This window comes from Nyctereutes procyonoides, unplaced genomic scaffold (assembly GCF_905146905.1).
Source record: "Nyctereutes procyonoides isolate TBG_1078 unplaced genomic scaffold, NYPRO_anot_genome, whole genome shotgun sequence".
NCBI lineage: Eukaryota > Metazoa > Chordata > Mammalia > Carnivora > Canidae > Nyctereutes > Nyctereutes procyonoides.
Genome location: NW_026575047.1, coordinates 22,086,132 through 22,104,595, shown reverse-complemented (window position 1 = coordinate 22,104,595; position 18,464 = coordinate 22,086,132). Strand labels below are relative to the sequence as shown.

Below are 18,464 nucleotides of genomic sequence, written 5' to 3'. Positions count from 1 at the left end.
AGGTTCAGGAAAAGGTATAAATACCTGAGCCCAGCAGGAGAGAAGCATAGAGAAGGGCCCGGTGGGGCTCAAAGACGAGGTGACTCGGGATCTGGGCTTAAAGGAGGAGGTGAGTTTGCGAAACAGACCGGGGATGGGGGACACGTTCCAGGCCAAGGAGACAGCCTTGGCCCAGGCCGGAGGCGAGTGGTCTGGGATCGGGGTGGCAGGGTCTGGAGTGTAGGGGTCAAGGAAAGACTAGGGGTCAAGGAAAGACAGGGAGGACTGCCCAAGTGAGCCGATGCTCCCCATCCGTGGAAAGATCCAGAAGCCTCATTTCTCTCCCTTGTCCACACCAGTGTCCCGACCCGCTCAGAATGAAGGATGGGCCAGACAAACGTGAAACCGTCAGAACGGAGATGTGTGCAGAATAGGCAAGTCCAGAGAAAGTGATTAGGCAAGTCTTCAATTTCTCACAACCATAAAAAAAAAAAGGTGGTAGACGTGTTAGCTAACTCTGTGGTAGAAATAACTTCACGATCTATGTGTGCACGGAATCATCAGGTTGTGCACCTTAAACGGACACACGGCTGTGTCGGTAGGTAAAGCTGGGGAGAGTTTTAAATAGAAAGGGTGGGGGACAGGGGGAGGGGCAGGGAGACGGGGGTGGCCGACCACGGGGACAGGGCTTCGTTTTGGGGTGATGCACATGTTCTGGAATTAACGGTGATGTAGCACAGCCCTGTGAATGTGCTGAAACCCAAACAAAGCATGCACTTTATTTTTTTTATTTTTTTATTATTATTTTTATTTATGATAGGCACACAGTGAGAGAGAGAGGCGGAGACATAGGCAGAGGGAGAAGCAAGCTCCATGCACTGGGAGCCCAACATGGGATTCGATCCCGGGTCCCCAGGATCGCGCCCTGGGCCAAAGGCAGGCGTCAAACCGCTGCGCCACCCAGGGATCCCAAAGCATGCACTTTAAAAGGGTGACATTGTGGTGTGCAAATTCTCAGTTCAAAAAAATTAAAACAAGACGTGGGTGAAGCAGGCCTGGAATCCACACGGTCAGGCCTTGGAACGACACGCAGGACCCTCCTCCGTCCTCCCTGCAGCCACTGCAGCGGTTGGGGCAGCTGCGGGGCGAGCCTCCCCCCTGCGCCGGCTCCGCTGTGCCGGGAGCTCCACGGCCTGGGCCCCGCATTTCCTTCTCCGAGCTGCGGGGAGGCTCGCCAGGCTCTGGGCGCTAGTCTGATGCCCACAACACGCGCCTGGCCCCTCACCCTGGTCCCACAAAAACCACCAGGGGTGGAGATGAAGGGGGGCCGAGGCAACAGCCAAAGTAGGCGCCGCTGCTTCAAAACATGCAAGGGCTCACTTAATGCCCACAGCACCACTGAGGCACGGAGAAGTTAAGCAACTTGTCGGAAGGCACACAGCAAGGGGGTGGGAGAGGCAGGACTGGCGATCAGACTGTCACACGGCCCCGACCCCTCACCCCCTGCAGTCTGGACTTCAACCTGTGGGCAAGGGCATCACTGAGAGGCCTGACCTTGGAAGTGGCAGGGAGGGGACAGCAGCCGGCTGCCTACCTGCAGGGGAGGAAGGTGGACGGGGCAGGGACGGCTGCCCTTGTCCAAGAGGGGTAGTCTGTGTCCCAAGTCAGTAACCCTGAAGTGTCCTTCAGAGTCATTTACAAAGACTTGTCAGAAGTCCTGCAAGGGGGCCTCCGGGGAGAGCAGGCCCTGCTGGTCTCACCGTGTGTGTGCCTGAGGACCTTAAATCTGTCCCCGAGCCCGCCCCACTGCTGTGGCTCCGGCCCCTCCAAGCTAATCTCTTGCCCGGACCCTGCCCCCTGCATCCCCATAGCCTCTGGGGGGTTCTGAGTGCCCTGAACCGCTGCCACATGCAGGCTCTGTGCCCAGGGTGGACCCGATGGTGGCCCCTAGAGTCCATGCGCCACCCCGGGACCTGTGAATGTGTCCTTGGGGAATGAGATGAAGGACTTGGAGAGGAGAACCTCCTGCTGGGTCGAGCGGGGTGGGGGTGGGGTGGGGGGGTGGGGGTGGGAACCCAAATCCATTACCCAGTGCCCTCATGGGAGACACAGAAGGGAGGCAGCATGACCACGGGGGCAGAGAGCCTAGATGGGCCACAAGCCCAGGAACGTTGTCCCCCCAGACCCAGCAGGGAGTGTGGCCCTGCTGACACCTGGGCTTCGGGCCTCTGGCCTCCAGAGCCCTGAGACTCCACATCTCTGTTGTTTTCCGCTCCCAGTGTGTGGGTCAGTTAGGGCAGCGACAGAAATGACATGATCCTGTGCCTGGCACGTCACTCCCTCCCCACTGCCTGGTGCTTCATCCACAGCCTCCTGCCCCGTCTGTCCATCCGTCCGTCCTGGCAGTGAAGGGGCCACTCTGGTGGGTCCTCTGCTCCACCTAAACACTTGCCATGTCATCTCCCTGGTCCCTAAGCTCTGGTGGGCGGGCCGTGGGTTTGCACATCTGCATTCTCCGCGTCCTTCACGGGCCAGGCGTGATTTGGACACCCCCGCACCCCAACCGAATCCACAAAGTCCCGGTGAAAACCCAGGACAGCACAGGCAAACAAGCAAGCAGCACCGATTGTCCCCTGCTGTCTCTGTCGAACCATGGGTCCTTCTCGTCCTTGTCCTCAGTTGACAGTCTTTCAAGGAAGGAGGGGTACACATGGAGTCCAGGACTGCCAGGCCTGCAGCTCCCTGGAATTCCAAGCACAGCGTGCGTGTGGCCTGGGTTGGGGTCTGTAAAATGCTGGCACCCGAGATGGGGACAAAGCCACTTCCTCCCCGAAGCACACATGGTTTCTCCTGCCCGGTGAGCTCAGACCAGGTACTGACCTAGGCTGGCACCTGAGCGGATTCTAACTACTGTTCCTCACCTGCTGCAGGAAGCGTCCAAGCGTCAGCAGGGAAGCTCCACACAAGGCGTTGGGGTTCCACACAAGAAACCCCACACACAGACACGCAGTGGCACCGCATCAGTGCTGTGGTATAAAGGCCTTTGCCAGGAAGATGCCGCAGCCGCACTGGCCGAGGGGGCCAGGCTGGGGCACCTGCCTCCCCCAGGCTGCCAGGGGTACTGTCAGCAGCCCTGCTGCGGAGCTAGGGCGCGGGTGGGAATCCAATGACCTCTTGAATGGAAGAGGTGGGGCCCTCCTGGGGACTCGGAATTCAGGGTGCCCAGGGCCAGGTTCCTGGCCTGGGCTGCGAGGCTGGCTCAGAGCATTCCCTGCGGTCCTGGAGAGGAGAGGCAGGCGGCTGAGGGAAAAGGCTGGGGTGTGGAAGTGGGACTTTGGGGACACCTACTCTGGGCCCCAGCACGGCCGAGACAGACAGGAGCCTGCAAAGGCCCAATTCCCCGGCCGCGGCCGCCTCCAGCTCCTGCCTGGCCCCCGCGCCCCGCTTTCCTCATCTGGGGGTCCTGCAGCCAGGGCTGGCCCCGCGTCCGCAAAGTGACGCCCTGACCGGGGCCGCTCCTCTGCGACCGACCCGGACGCTCCAGGCAGCGGCTGCAGGGAGGGGACCCGCTTCCTCGGGCGAACAGAAAGGAACCGCGGCCCCCTCCCTCCAGCGCCGCGCAGCGCGCCCCGAGCCCCCTCCGCCCTGACCCCTCCCCTCCCCCTGCGGCTGCCCCGGGGCCCCCACGCCCCGGAGCCTCCCGCTGCGCTCCCGTCCGCGCCCCCTTCCCGCAGGGCCGCGCTCACGCGGGGGCCCCTCCCCAGCCCCGCCGCCCCCACCCCGGGGGTCGCTCCATCCCCGCCCCCGCCGCCCCGCCCCCACCCCCGGGTCCCCGCCTCCCCCGCCGCCCCCACCCCGGGGGTCGCTCCATCCCTGCCCCCGCCGCCCCGCCCCCGCCCCCCGGGTCCCCGCCTCCCCCGCCGCCCCCACCCCGGGGGTCGCTCCATCCCCGCCCCCGCCGCCCCGCCCCCACCCCCGGGTCCCCGCCTCCTCCGCCGCCCCCACCCCGGGGGTCGCTCCATCCCCGCCCCCCCCCCAGCCCGGCGCCCCGGCGCGCCCCCCGCAGTCCGGGCGGGCGCGGGTCCCCGGGGGCGCCCCTTTGTGCGGCCCCGCGCGCTGCGTCAGGGCGGAGTTGCAGCGGCCGCCGCCACAGGCGCGCACTCAGCGCACGGGCGGCCCCGGGGGCGGCGGGAAGGGAGGCGGCGAGCGGGAGGAGGGAGCGGCCGCGAGCCCAATCGCTCGGCTCCCCCGCCCGGCCCCGCGCGGCGCCGCCTCCGCCATTGCTGCGCGCGGGAGCGGCCGACGCGGACCTCGCTGCGCGCTCCGAGCCAGACGTGCGAGCCGGCGGGGGTGAGTAGCCCGGGCGGGGTCCGCGGCCGCCCCGAGCCCCGCGCCCCCCGCGCGTCCGGGGGGCGGGCCGGGGCCTCCGCCGGGCCCCTCCGCCGCCGCGGGGCGCCCCTGAGCGCGGGTCCGCGGGTCCCCGGGGGGTGGGGGGTGGGGGGTAGGGGCTGGGACCCCTGGGACCCCTCCCCTCCCCTCCCCTCCACTCCCTCCCCTCCTCCCGCCGCGTCCCCCGACCCCTCCTGCCCCGAGGCCAGGCGGGGGCCGGGAGCCCGGAGCCCGCGGTGACCCCCCCCCCCCGCAGGCGGCAGCCTCGGCTCTCCCGGAACCATGGTGAAGTTGGGGAACAATTTCGCCGAGAAGGGCACCAAGCAGCCGCTGCTGGAGGACGGCTTCGACACCATCCCCCTGATGACGCCCCTCGATGTCAATCAGCTGCAGTTCCCGCCCCCGGACAAGGTGAGAGCCCCCCACGCCGGCACCCCGCGCTGCCGGGGCGCACCCCGAGGCCCGGGCGGCGGCCGTGCGCTGGGGCCGTGCGCTGGGGCCGTGCGCTGGGGCCGTGCGCTGGGGCGGGCGGGCCCCGGACGGAGACCTGGGCCCCCTGCCGCGGGCCACAGCCCTGTCCCGGCAGGGGAGCGCGGTCCGCGACGGTCGCTTCCCGATTTTCTTGGGAGTCCCGTCAGAGAGGGTGCCCCTGCCCCGGGCAGCAGGGGCTGAGGGTCTGGGGCGGGCCTGGGGGCGGCCGCCCGGCTTGCCCCCTCGCGGAGGGGAGCCCCCCAGGCCGGACCCCGCGCGGCTGGCTGCGATCCTCAGCCCCCGCCCCCCCAGGCCGGCCCTAGGTGCTGCAGGGTGTCTGCTCTTCCCCGGGCTTCCTTCCTCTCTTTGTTCCTTTGTGAAATCTTCAAGTAAGCGCCCTGCGCGCTGGGTGTGAGTGGCGCGGGGGCCAACCATTCAGCATCCTTTCCCCAAAGTGGGGTTTTCTCTTCTGGTTTAAAGAGTCCCTTCTTTTCTCGAGTACAGCATCCGATCAAGTGGTTTTTGCCCATTAAGGATATTTTCAAGAGTTAGCGTTTACAAAGGTAAATGCAATGATTGAAAGTCTGGAAAATGGTATTGTAGAACTCAAACCTAAAATAATAAACGCGGTGGCCGCTCTGACCACCTCGCTGCTGCTGCTGAAAAACCACCCTGGCCACGATTGAGCTCCTTCTATTCCCTGAAGCGCATTTACATTTATTGCCTCGTTTAGCCCTGGTGAGGAGGTTCTGACTCAGGTCTTTGTCTTTTATTCCGGCATGCTGGCGGGCTGACCACCGGAGGGGGATAGGGGAATATCTCCACCACGGTGCGGCCTTTCCTTCTGGAAGATTCCTTTATTCCCATGTGCACCCTTTGACTTAGTCCTCTGGAGTGGTTCCCATCCCTCCAACTCTATTGTCTCCGTTTTGGGTAGGGGGCGCGGGGGCAGCAGGTGTTCCAGTTCAGCAAGAGGCCCCGAGGAGCACACTTGTGCACCCGGCCACGTGGGGCCACTCTGGGGCCACTCTGGGGCACTGATGGTCCAAAGGAGGCTGGGGGAGGCTGGGGGAAGGGCTGGGGCAGGGCTGCCTCCCCCTGTGCAGCCCCTTTCCCTGCTGAGCCGGCTCAGCCAGCTCCACTGCCCCCACCTTCCCCTCCCACCTCAGCCCCAGCCCCAGAGTGGTGGCGGCCTGTGCCAGGAACGCTGTGTCCAGAGGCAGCACCTCTATCAGGTGACTCCCTCCGCTCAGCCTGAGCCTCCTCTTTTGCTCTCAGTCTGTTCCATTCCTGAATTGTCTGGCTTATACCAGGGAGGGGGCTTTCAGGCAGGTGTGAAATCCTGGCCAACCAATCGGATCACTGAGAAGTAGCCTAGGTAGGTCTGAAAGGTAATGAGTCTCCCGTCCCTGGGAGTGTTCAAACCAAAGGAGGGAACTGGCGGGGATGCTCCAGACACAGGAACCAGTGGTTGGGCTAGAAGATTTCTGAGGTCACAGATGAGGAGACAGAGTCTCAGAGAGTTCACAGGATGTGCCCAAGGTCACACGGCTGAAGGCCACAATCCTTACAAACACAGAAGCTTCTGGCAGGGCCTCATGGTCCCTCCTCTTTGGGACAAGACCTCTCTCTCACACAAGACCTCACTTAACCCGAACAACAGTACTGTGTTGCTCACCCAGGGTCAGGGAGGCGATGTCACCTGTCCCAGGTGATGGGGCTTGTGGGATCAGGTCACACAGTCAGGGTCATAAGTGGAGTCTGTCCTGAGAATGTGCACTGAGGGCTGAGGTGCTGCAGTGACAGGGGTCAGGAGCTGGCAGCAGCGTCAGGGCCAGTCTCACCTGACGTTTGTTGAATGCTTGCAACGTGCCAGGCATTTTGTTCATGTGCTTAAATTTCTTTACCGTTATTGCCTCCGATTTACGGATGTGGAAATTGAGGGTCTTGTCCAAGGTCACCTGGCGTGTTAGTGGCAGATGCAGACCAACGCAGGCGGCTGGAATATTGAGCGGGTTCCCACGGTGCCGAGGGTCGTGTGGATTCCCGTCTGCTCTCTGCAGCCGGGCGAGATCAGCCTTGCTCCCATTTCACAAGCCAGGAGTCTGAGGCTCTGAGTGGCAGGGTGTGTGCTCCATGTCACACAGCTAGTAGGGGACAGTAGGGACTAGAGGACAACAGGGTGATGCACAGAGGCTGCTCCAGAGCCCGGCCGGTACCCAGACTGTCACGCTAGGCGTGCCCCCCCTCGGCGTCGGGAGAGCTGCACACACATCAGGGAATGAAGACGGCAGGTGTGTGATTATGGGTTTTGTGGCCCTTGGACCACTTTTTGGTGGCAGCCAGCATGGGCTGCTTTCTCTCCTGACTCCGACCTCCTCCGGCTGGCTCCAGGGTCACAGCTCCGTCTGAGAGCCCCTCCCGTGGCCAGCGTGGGGCCGACCATCCTGACTTGCCGGGTGCTGCTAGGTCTGCTCTGGGTGCCCCCGTCACGGAGAGCGGCTGTCTCCCCTGCACCGCGTCCCACCCTCTCTCTCCAGGAGGAGGAGGAGGAGCGTGGTGGCGGCTGGCCTCTGCAGTCCGGCAGCCGCTCGTGGCTCCTGGCACTGCAGTGGAGAGTGGGGACTAGAGAGGTGTGACCCCTTGATGCCTCCCGTGCCGTGGAGACAGAAGAGTAAACCACCCCTGGCCACAGGCGTGAGCCTGTGAGCCTCTGAAGCGGGAGGCTGGAGGGTGGGCCAGGGTTCATCGGGAGCCGGTGGGGGGTGCAGGGAAGAGTTAGCCCTGCCGCCTATTAGCTGGGTGGCCTCCGGCCTATGAGCTTCACTTCTCTGGCCCCGAGTTAACCTCATTTTCCTCTGGGGGCTGCTGTCACGGTTACGCATGTGCAGTTTCTCAAAATCCTGGCAGGGAGATGTCCACACGACAGCTGTCCTCATCCTTTTTTGTGAAATGCGTGCTGGCGAAACGGTGCCTCGGCCACGGGGGTTCGTCCAGCCGTCCTCTCTGGGCAGGTGTGTGTGCATGCACCTGGCCGCACCCCTGATGCCTCTGCTTCTCTGTTTCCCGTACAAGGTGGTTGTGAAAACAAAGACCGAGTACGAGCCTGACCGCAAGAAGGGCAAAGCACGTCCTCCCAAGATCGCTGAATTCACCGTCAGCATCACGGAGGGGGTCACCGAGAGGTTTAAGGTGAGTGATCCCGGAGGGGGGCAGCGTTGCTTTCATGTCCAGGATGGGAAGGCCAGGCTGGCCCCTCGGGTGATGGGAGCGGGATAAGACACCGTTTATCTGGCCCAAGAGCCAACCCTGTGGCTTTTAAAATGTCTTCTTTATTTCCTTTGTCTTCCAACATGACCACGTATAACCTTGTGGAGAGTTTTTTTTTTTTTAACTTTTTTTTTTTTTTAAATTGTGGCACGATTAACATATAGTGTTACATTAGTTTCCGGTGTACAGTGTAGCAGTTGAACGATTCTGTCCCTGACCCAGCGCTTGTCGGGGTAAGTGTGCTCTTCACCCCATTCAAGACTTCACCACCCTCCGCCCCTCCCCTCTAGCAGCCACCAGTTTGTTCTCCAGGGTTAAGAGTCTCACCTGGTTGTAGAAACAGAGAAAACCCACTCCTAAACTATTTTTTAGACCATGGTTACAGACACATGAAAAATCGCTTCCCAAACTCGGCGATCCCTACCTCACGGGTCCAGGAGGGAAGCAGGCTAACACAGAGGTAAGGCGGCCTACTTACGACCTGCAAGACCCGGGGCCGGGCCCCTGCCTCCTGCCCGCTGAGCTAAGCGAGCCTCCCCACAGGTCAGGACCATCAGGATAACCCATCGTGCAGATGGGAAAGTTGAGGTGCAGAGCGGTCACCGCTACCCATGGCAGTGCCAGGGGAGGAGACCCAGCTCCAGAGCCCTGTGCTCCGCCTCCGTCCTCACCACTCCTGGCACGATGGGGAGGTGTGGGGCTCGACTGGCCCGTGTGGGCTGTACACTCACTTGTGTAGGAGGATGCTTTGCTCTGGACAGTTTTCTAGGGAGGAACAGCCGCTGGAAGGGGCAGGGTTCCAGCCAGGCGGCGGTAGGGCTTGGGGGGAGCCTTCCCCAACTGTCCCTGTGGTCTCTGAGGATAGAAATAGCTGCACTGGTTGAGGAGCGAGTTACAGTGTTGATCTTCTGGAAGCTTGTTCTTTGAGAGACATGAGAGACTAAAACCGTGGCCCTCATCCAGATTCAAAGGGGTGATTTCAGAGACACCAGTGGGTCGTCCAGACCTTGCAGAGTGGCCGTGTGAGCAGTCTGCTGGTGTCTGGGTGCACGGATGCTTGCACACCCACACGCCCTGCAATTCCTGTTCTGTCTCACGAAAACCCTGTGCACTGGTTCTGCATGTGAAGCCTGCAGAGCTGAGGTGGCTCCGCGGGGTGAGCAGGGAAGCCAGGGTGTGATGTGACTTCAAACCCCTCCTTCCCGTGCTCCAGGCTGCCTCATGGGCTGGAGAAACGCTGTGTAGAGCCTGCCTGGCCAGCAGACCTGTCCGAGTCGCAATCTTTTGTGTTTGTGGGGTGTTCACCTGTGTCACTTATCTGCCCTGAGAGCTGGGTCCTACTAGCAGAACCGACTTTCCAGCGGCAGCATTGAGGTGCAGAGCCCCGCATCTGTGGTTCCTGCTGGGGGTTTATAGGAATGATGTGTGGGCTGAGATGCTCTTCGGGTGGCTCCTGGCTTGGTGGTTTATATGTGTCACAGAGTTCATGGCCGGGGCTGGGTTGGATTGACCCAAGGTCAACATCTTTTCTTCCGCTCTGACCAGCCGGCTTAGCGTGTCCTCATCTGCAGCTAGTCGAACGACCTGCACCATCCAGGCTTTGGTGATCACCTCTTGGCTGAGGCAGAGGTGACCTCAATTTCAAGGTCATCAAATCTCATTCTGATGGCTGATACCATCTGGATATCTGAGCGTGTCTGGGTTTCTCATCCCTGATTTGACCTTCGCCCTTCTCAGCCCTGGCAGCAAGGCACTTGAACAGCTATCCTTCATCTGTTGAGGCTGTCGTGTACCAGCCCCCCCCCCCCCGCCCCCAGTATGAGTTCTTCTCTCTGAGGGCCTGATATTCTAGGCTCCAGGGACACCTTATTTTTGTGGCAGGTATTCCTCATGGGCCCTTTAGAAAAGGCATCCCTCTCCACAGTCTGTCCCCAACCAACAGCCTCCCCCAGCTCCGGTGTTTGTGTGTCTCCCCCACACACTCACCTGATACAGGTCCCCAGGGCCCCTGTTCCAGGCATGGGTGACGCATATTGGCCACCAGGGTGCTCGGCAGCCACAGCTGAGCACCTGTGTGGTTACCTGGCTCCAGGTGCTCAGAAGATCTGAGCCTGTCCCTGTGGACCGGGCTCTGGTGGCAGCATCCTGCCGTATCTCTGCTCCCACCTCCCAGGGGAGGGCCAAGAAGATGATGCATACAGTAGGTGCTCAGTAGGGCGTTGCGTTGCAGTGCGCTCATTCTCCAGGCTTACACAGAAACCGTCCAGGCATGTTCACAAGCTTAGCATCTGTGGCCTCCTTAGGGTTCACCACCACGCTGAAGGGGGCGGTGCTCCCGCTTTTACAGATGAGACTTTGGAGTCTTAGGTAGTCCCTAGGGCTGGGGTCCTTCAGCCTAGTCCGTGCCTCCTCCGAGGCCAGTGCCTTTTCACCACACAGCCTGCCATACACCTTCCAGCTCCTTCAGTGTGGTGCCAGCTCTGCCATGAAGCCTCCGGGGATTACCCTCACCCTCCTGGGGTTCCCACTGTCCTTTGTTAGGAGCAGTAACAGGATGTAAACAGGGAGTGCTCCCTTGAGCCAGACTCGGGGTCAGGCTTGTCAGGTTTCTCATCTCACTTGATCTCGGTAAAAACCTCAGGAAGTGTGCCCCATTGTCTCCATTTCACAGTGGAGGGGAAACCGAGGCAGAGAGCGTGACCCTGGGCAGCCTGCACTTGGCAAGGACACTCGAGGCGATGTGGCTGCCCCTGGAGCACATGTTTATATGGGGAGCTCTCCGCTCCGGGCAGCCCATTGTGCTGTTGCCCTCTTGTGTTGCTTTTTCCATTAAAAAAAAGTATTTTATTTATTTTAGAGAGGAGAGTGAGTGCAGAGGGAGAGAGAGAATCCCAAGCAGACTCTGAAGTGAATGCAGAGCCCAGCATGGGGCTCGATCTTACCACCCTGAGATCATGACCTGAGCCAAAATCAAGAGTCGGCCGCCCAACCGACTGAGCCACCCAGGTGCCCCTTGTGCTTCTAAGAATCCTTTGCCTTTGTTGATTTGAAACCTCTCCTGGTGACCACTTCCTAGGATCCTGCATCTGCCCCTTGAGCCACACAGAACACAAGTCACCCTCCTTCCCAGCAGCCTTGGGATAGGTGGCAGGCCACACACTTGAGTCTTTTGCAGTGTGAGCCTCATATTCTGGTGTCTTCCTTCCATGTCACGGAGTCCAGGCTCCCCTCTGAGGGGCTGTTCTTGGCTGTGCTTCTCTTCAGGTGTGACCAGGTGTCCTGGTGAGGTCCAGCGGGGTGGCATAGGTCACCGGGTGACTAGCCATGCTGCTGGCCCAGAGTGCGCGGGGACCTGGTGAGATTTCCAGGGTCGGCCTGTGGGACCCTCACTTCTTGAGTAAGGCAGCTCCCTATGGAGCCCTCGCTCTAGGCCATATGTGGATGTAAGCCCTTTCCAGGTGTTAACTCACCACTTCCTACCCGGTTGGGCAGACGACCCCCAGGGTCACAGTCAGTAGCAGAGTGTGACCTGAACCGGGTGGCCAGGCCAACCTGACCAGGAGGCCTGCAGGCGTTATGCAGCTGAACACCCTGTGTTCTGTAGACACATCAGGTTTTTGCTCCAACACCCTTCTGAACAGGGAAGATTTACCTGGTTCCCCATGCACCTGCCGTGGGGCCTGGCCGTGAGAGGTGGCCTCCAGGGCACTGTTGCTCTAAGTGTGCTCTGGGACCACCTGCATTGGAATCACCTGAAGTTTGATTGTTAACGGAGGGACCTTGGGAATGTGCACTGTGATGAGCCCTCCAGGTCATACACTAAGTATGTGGCCCTTTGTGGATGGAGACACATTCTAGCCCAGGGGCAGGGCAGGCTCACGAGGGCTGGCACCTTTTGGAAATGCTAAGGGCGTTCACCCTTCTGGAATGTTCTCCCAGCCTTTCATTGCCCAATTATGTGTCTGGCATCTTTGAACGGAGCACACAATAGGGCACGCTTCTCCTGTGAGGCGGCCGCTGGCCGAGGGTTGGGGAGCGTGTGGGGAAAGGTGGTGTCTGAGATGAACCTGTGACAAGAGGTGGGGAGAAAGGATCTGCCTCCACCCGGCGCCACGCTCGGGGCTCCGTCACAGCTTTGGTCTGGTCAGAGCCTCTTCCTCACCCTGCCAGTGACCGGGCCGCTTCCGCTTCCGCGCCCAGCCCAGCCGTTCCTCTGTCCTTTTCATTTCCATGTGTGAATTGCAAGGGTAAAATCACGTCTTTTCGGCTGTTGAAGCAACAAGTAAATAACGTGTCCCTCTTTGTCTCTAATTTGTGCACTTCAGGAGCAAGAAGCCGGCTGCTCTGCGCCTCCTCTTTATATACCTTTGGATGGCATCCTTGAGACGAGATGTCTTTTTGGATGTTACTTTATGGTTATCACTGGGGATGAATCTCTTGGCTCCGAGGTTGCTAGGCTGGTTGCTAGGTAACCAGTGATGGGGAGAGGGTTCTGTAAGACGCTGCTGCACTGGGATTGCTGGATGAATCACCCAGCAGCGGCCAAAAGCCTAGGCTTCTGAAGAGGTTAGTGTCAACGAGGCAGAGTGCTCGTTTAATTAATTGGAGGTGTATTTATGCTGAGAATAAACACAGGCTGAGATGTTTCTCAAATTAAGTAAACCTAAACATTTTGCCAGTTGCATGTTCCCACTCTCCAGTGCAGAGCCGTGTGTCGGGGTGTGGCTGGGGTTGCTGCTGAACGCTCTCCCCCTATCTCAGAAGCTGGAGGGGCCATAGTTAGGCAGATTCAGAGAAGGTTCCAGCCCGGCTCTCCCGAGCCCTTTGTGCTTTGTGGCTGCCCTGATGGAGAGCTGCTGAAGTTTCCGAGATTCACACACCTCCTCTTTGTGAGTTAAGGGTTTGGGTGAGCAAACTGCACCCCCTCCACCGGGTAGCAGGTTGCCCTCAGGGCCCTGGGAGGGTCTGGGGTGGGCCTGGCACGTGAACAAGTCTTTCGTGGCCCCCGCAGAACAGGGAGGATATCCCTGAAGGAGAGACCAAGTTTGTCTGAATGGCCCCCAGCGTCGGCAGTCGCTGCTGCAGCGGGGGTGTCCCTCTGCATCCTGTCACAAGTGATTCTGTGGGTGGCTTGTATCTTTTTCTCACATCCTTAATGACCTTGAGCTTCCTCTGCGCCCGTCTGTTTTCCACACTCTCCAGTAATCCCCCGGTGTGTTTCAAGATGCGTCCCTTAAATATTTATGAACGGCAACACCACTTCCTTGGCATCGGCAGCGGGGGCGGTCTTCATGCGGTGGCGGTGGCGCTGGGGATCTGAGAATTGCGGGCGGAATGCAGACCCCCCTGTCACCGTCAGTGGGGCACCCTGCAGGCTTCAGCCCCACGGTTGGCTGGCCCAGCTGTGGAGTGGGGGCTTCATCCAGAATCCAATAATAAGAGGGTTGAGTCATCTTGGAGTGTCTGTGCATTGACTTTGTGGGTTACCTAAAATATTTAGTGTTGCACACACTGGAAGATGTCAGAATTTATACTGTTTTTCCAAGATTTTTTTTTTTTTTTTTTTTTTACTGCATTACTCAGCAGAAAACACATTTCCTTTCCCCTCCCCCTGACGGGGGGGAAGGCCGAGGGAGTTGGAGGAGGAATAACCTAGCTGCCATCGACCCAGGGCCTGCTCAGGCTCTGAGCTTCGTGAGCATTATTCCTTTTCGGTTAGTGACAATCTTGAAGGCTGGTCTTGCTGGCTTGACTCTGTAGGTGGAGAATTAAGGTCAGAGAGGTTAAGGTCAGCCAGCTAACCGGGGGTGAAAGTACAGTTCAGACCCACATCCACTTGACACCCCAGAGCCCACACCAGCAGCTCTTCCACACCAGCAGCTGCGCAGGACCCATGGGATGGCCCTTTCCTGCTTCAGACATCCTGGATCCATCCCAGCTGGGCAGTGACACCGCCCCAACCCCCACAGAGGCCCCCAGCAGGAGAAGCCCCAGGGCCAGGAAGAGTGGATGGCCCCAAGCAGACTCAAATGCCGCTGGAGCCCCTCATCTATAAAATGGGGTGTGTGTGTGTAGAGAACTAGTGTGTGGACCAGGGCCTTGGAAGTTGAGTGACTTTGTCATTTATGGCCCAGACTAGGACACTCTGGAGAGGGACAGTGGACACTGTGCATTGGGGATGCAGGGCAGTAACCATCAGCCAGGACTGTCCTAATAAGCACCGAGGAGATACAGCCCCCTCCTTGTAACCTCCTTCTGTAGCTCACCCCGAGGCCCCTGTCCTACTTGGTATCCATCCATTCCTGGCTGTTCTTTCCAGAAAACGTCCCTCTTGCCTCTGGGGCAGGACTGCTGGCGCTTGGACTCTCCCCATCTCGCCAGGGCCCCTGCCAAAGCCTGTGCCTGCTGTGCCTCACCTGTCCGCTCTCCCTTCACCCATTTGTCCTTAGTGTGCTCAAATATGCATTATATAAATTTCCTTATTTTAAAGCATTTAACTCAGTGCCATTTAGTAGTTTTGCGGTGTTGTCCACCCATCACCGCTTTCTGGAGCAGTTCATTGCCCCAGGAGGAGACCCCTCACCCATTAGCAGTCGCTCCCTGTTTCCTCTTCCCATCGACCCCAGGCAACCACTGAGGTACTTTGTCTCTGGATGTCCCAGGTGACTGCTGCTTTCACTGAGTGTGTTTCCAGGGGTCATCTGTGCTGTAGCATGGGTCAGTGCTTGTTCCTTTCTCTGGCGGAGTCGTACGCAGTTGAATGGCTAGACCCTCTTTTGTTTATCCCTTCATCCATCCATGGACACTTGGGCTGTTTCTGCCTCTGGACTAGTGTGAATAGCACCACCATGAACATTCATGTGCAACTTTTTGTTGGAACCCGTTTTCAGTTCTTCTGGGTAGGTACCCCGGAGTGGAATCGCTGGTTCATGTGGTCATTTTATGTCAGATATAGCGAGGAGCTGCTGTTTCCCGCAGCAGCTGTACCTTCACCCATGCCCACCAGCAATGTCTGAGGCTTCCAGCATCTGCACACACCACCACCACTTGTCACTCTCTGTCTCTCTAATGATGGCCATCCTAGTGGGTGCAAAGCGGTGTCTCATTGTGGTTTTGACGTGCATTTCCCTAATGGCTATTGACGTTGAGCATCTGTCCCTATGCCCTGTTGCCCGTTTGTGTATCTTTGGAGAGAGATGTATCCAAGTCCTTTCCCATTTTTAATTGGGTTGTTTTTGTGTTGTTTGGTTGTATTCTGGATACTTCATCCTTGTCTGATATATCATTTGTAGATATTTGCTGCCATTCTATAGGGTGCCTTTTCAGTTGTCTGCTCATGTTCTTTGCACAAAATTTTTAAAATTTGAGGTAGAATTTATTTTTTCTTTTGCTGCTTGTATGTTTGGTGTCCTATCTAAGACACCATCGTCAAGTCTGAGGTCATGAAGATTCACCTCTTTGTTTTGTCCTAAGAATTTAATGGCTTTTGCTTTTATATTTAGGTCTTTATTCCATTTTGAGTTAATTTTCATCTACGGTGTGAGGGAAGTGTCAAGCTTCTTTTGTGCGTAGATAGCCAGTTGTCTCAACACCATTTGTTGAAGAGACTTCTTGGCCCATTGAATAGTCTTGGCGACTTGATTAAAAAAACCAGTTGATCATGAACATCAGGCTCTATTTCTGGACTCTGTTCTATTCCATATATATGGTGATTCATATGCCAGTACCATACTGTTTTAATTATCGTAGCTTTGTAATAAGTGTTGAAATTGGGAAAGATGAGTCCTTTGACTTATTCTTTGTTGTCAAGATTGCTTTGACTATTCGGGATCCCTTGCAATTTCCACTTCTGCAAAAAAGGCTTTTGGGATTCTGATGGGGATTGCACTGAATCTGCAGATCAGTCTGGAAGTATTCTTGTCTTCACAGTATCAGGTCTTGCAGTCTGTGAACACAGGATGCCTTTCCACTTATTTGGGTCTTCTCTAATTTCCTTTAGCAATCTTTTCTGGTTTGCTGTGTTCAAGTCCCTTCCCTTTTTTACCGGAGGCAGTAAAATATAGCAGTATCAGCACTACCTGTGACTGTCACCAGTGTGGATCACACTCGTGTTTTTTTTTTTTAATTTTTTTTTTTTATTTATGATAGTCACACAGAGAGAGAGAGACAGAGGCAGAGACACAGGCAGAGGGAGAAGCAGGCTCCATGCACTGGGAGCCCGACGTGGGATTCGATCCCGGGTCTCCAGGATCGCGCCCTGGGCCAAAGGCAGGCGCTAAACTGCTGCGCCACCCAGGGATCCCACACTGGTGTTTTTGTATCATGCTGCAGCTGGTGCCAGGATCTTGGGAAATGTGTATTCTCCTCCTTCCTTTGAAATCACAACATTTCTAAGGTCCCGTTGTTTGATGTGTTAATAAAGAAATATTACATATTTTATACATATGTAGACAGAGAAGCAATATGTGTATAATACCACAAGTGTGATATATACATCATATCACAAATTTATGTTTTTGCAATATTTTGATAACAGTATTTCAGAATAATTGGTTTCCTGGGCAATCCTATGTATACATAGTGTCCTGTGCACATCAGGTGCAATTCTGAGAGGGCTTTATAGGCTTTTCTGGCTTCCAGAGAGTCAGTGGCACCGACATGGTGGAAACCCTGCTCTGGTCTCTCCCCTGACCCCTGCTGTTCTGGACCCACACTATCCCTTAAAGGTCACTGCCCACAGCAGTGGGGTCTGGGCCCCAAGGGCCGTCGTGAAGCCCATGCCGGAGGACAGGGCAGTGTGTACAACTCCTGCATAGCAGCTGTAATTTCTTCCCACTGTCCCCTGCTTCAAAGCTTTTATTGACAGCTGCACAAAAGTGATACAAATTTTTGGATTATGTAGAATCTGCTTTCTCTCCTCTCTCTCTCACACATACACACAGATCGATGGCAAACATGTGTCCTTCAGCCAACTGGCAACACCTCCCTGTGTGGCGAGAAATGGGAATTTGTCACCAAGGGGCAGCTGCCTCCTGGAATCCTGCAGTGCCCAGGAACTGTCTGGGTTCCTATTTCTTGATGTGGCAGACAGGGACCTGTGGCACCTGGCTTGTGTCACCTCCTGCAGGACGTGTGATGCCCCAGCCACGCTGGCTGAAGGCATGCTTAGGGGCTTTGGCGCAGCCTTCTTCCTCTGAGAACACCCCTTCTGCCCTTACTGCTCTGATGAGCTCCTCCTTCTCTAAGACCCAGACATCCCGCCTCCAAGTCTTGCTAGCACAGGAGGGGGTCTTCAACTCCCCACCAACCACCACGGAGGAGTTGTGAGGAGTTAACACCTTGCAGCACAGACCAGGGCTGATGCTGTGGGGCCAAGGACACGCCAAGGTGGCCACTGTCTTGTCTTGAGAATGTCCATGGGCCACTGGGGATTCCATTGATGGAAGAAGGCAGGGCCCTGGGCTCTGGGACATTTTTTGCTTTTTGCCCTTATGGGCCCCTTCCTCCTAAAAAGAAAAAAAAAATTAAAAAGTGAAAGAAAAAAAGACGTTATCTCAGGATTGCCTTGGCCTAAAGAAGAATATAATCCAGACTGGATTCATTATTATATAATTATTTCTGGCTTTCCAACAAAATTAAAAACCATTTTTGTGGGTTGCTGAAAGCATGATAGGCCCCACCTCTGGGCCTCATGTGCCCAGTAGGGACAGTGGCTCTGAAAGAATGGCTCTGCTTCTAAGGAGGTGCCCTTCTCCAACCCAGGGGGCTCCCTGGCCTCGGGGCTCACAGCCCCCCTGAGAGCACAGATGGGGGCAGGCACCCGCTGTCAACCCAGGCGCTCCAGGCCCCCGGGAGCCCATGGGGGAGCAGCAGGCCCGGGTCCCGCCTCCTTCCTGTGTCTGATCCTTTGCTTAATAAAACCCAGACAGACTGGCACCTCTGCAAACTGAATTTATGTTCCATTTGAGGAGGAGACGCTCTGAGTTGGCTTCAGGTACCCGAGGGCTGCTCTGTAAGTGCTCACTGAGAAGATGGAGATGGGCTGCCTGCCAACTGGATCCATTCACTTCCTCACTCCTGCAGTGGGCCCTGGGGAGGTGGGCTCAAGAGGAGGCCAGTTAGCTCCCCAGGGCATCTGTAACTAAGTATCCCCGCCTGAGTGGCTCAGAACAACACACATTTATTCTGTGTCAGTTCTGGGGGTTCAGAAGCCCTGAATCAGTGTCACTGGGCTACACTGAGGTGTTGGCAGGTGCTCCTCTGAGGGCTCCAGGGAAGGATCAGTTTCCTGGCCTCCTTGAGCTTCTCATGGTCTCCACATTCCTTGGCTCGTGGCCCCTTCCTCCATCTGTAGC

General features: G+C 57.5%; 1 protein-coding gene across 1 annotated transcript in view; it reads left to right on the top strand.

Moving 5' to 3' along the window:
- Positions 1 to 4,157: 4,157 nt before the first annotated feature.
- The window catches only part of NSG1 (neuronal vesicle trafficking associated 1), a 29,167-nt gene continuing 14,860 nt past the window's right edge, over positions 4,158 to 18,464 (top strand). The window contains exons 1-3 of the mRNA XM_055325945.1: positions 4,158 to 4,329; positions 4,625 to 4,779; positions 7,915 to 8,031. Coding sequence (XP_055181920.1) covers positions 4,651 to 4,779; positions 7,915 to 8,031 — 246 coding nt within the window. The 5' untranslated portion in view covers positions 4,158 to 4,329; positions 4,625 to 4,650. The remainder of the gene's footprint in view (positions 4,330 to 4,624; positions 4,780 to 7,914; positions 8,032 to 18,464) is intronic.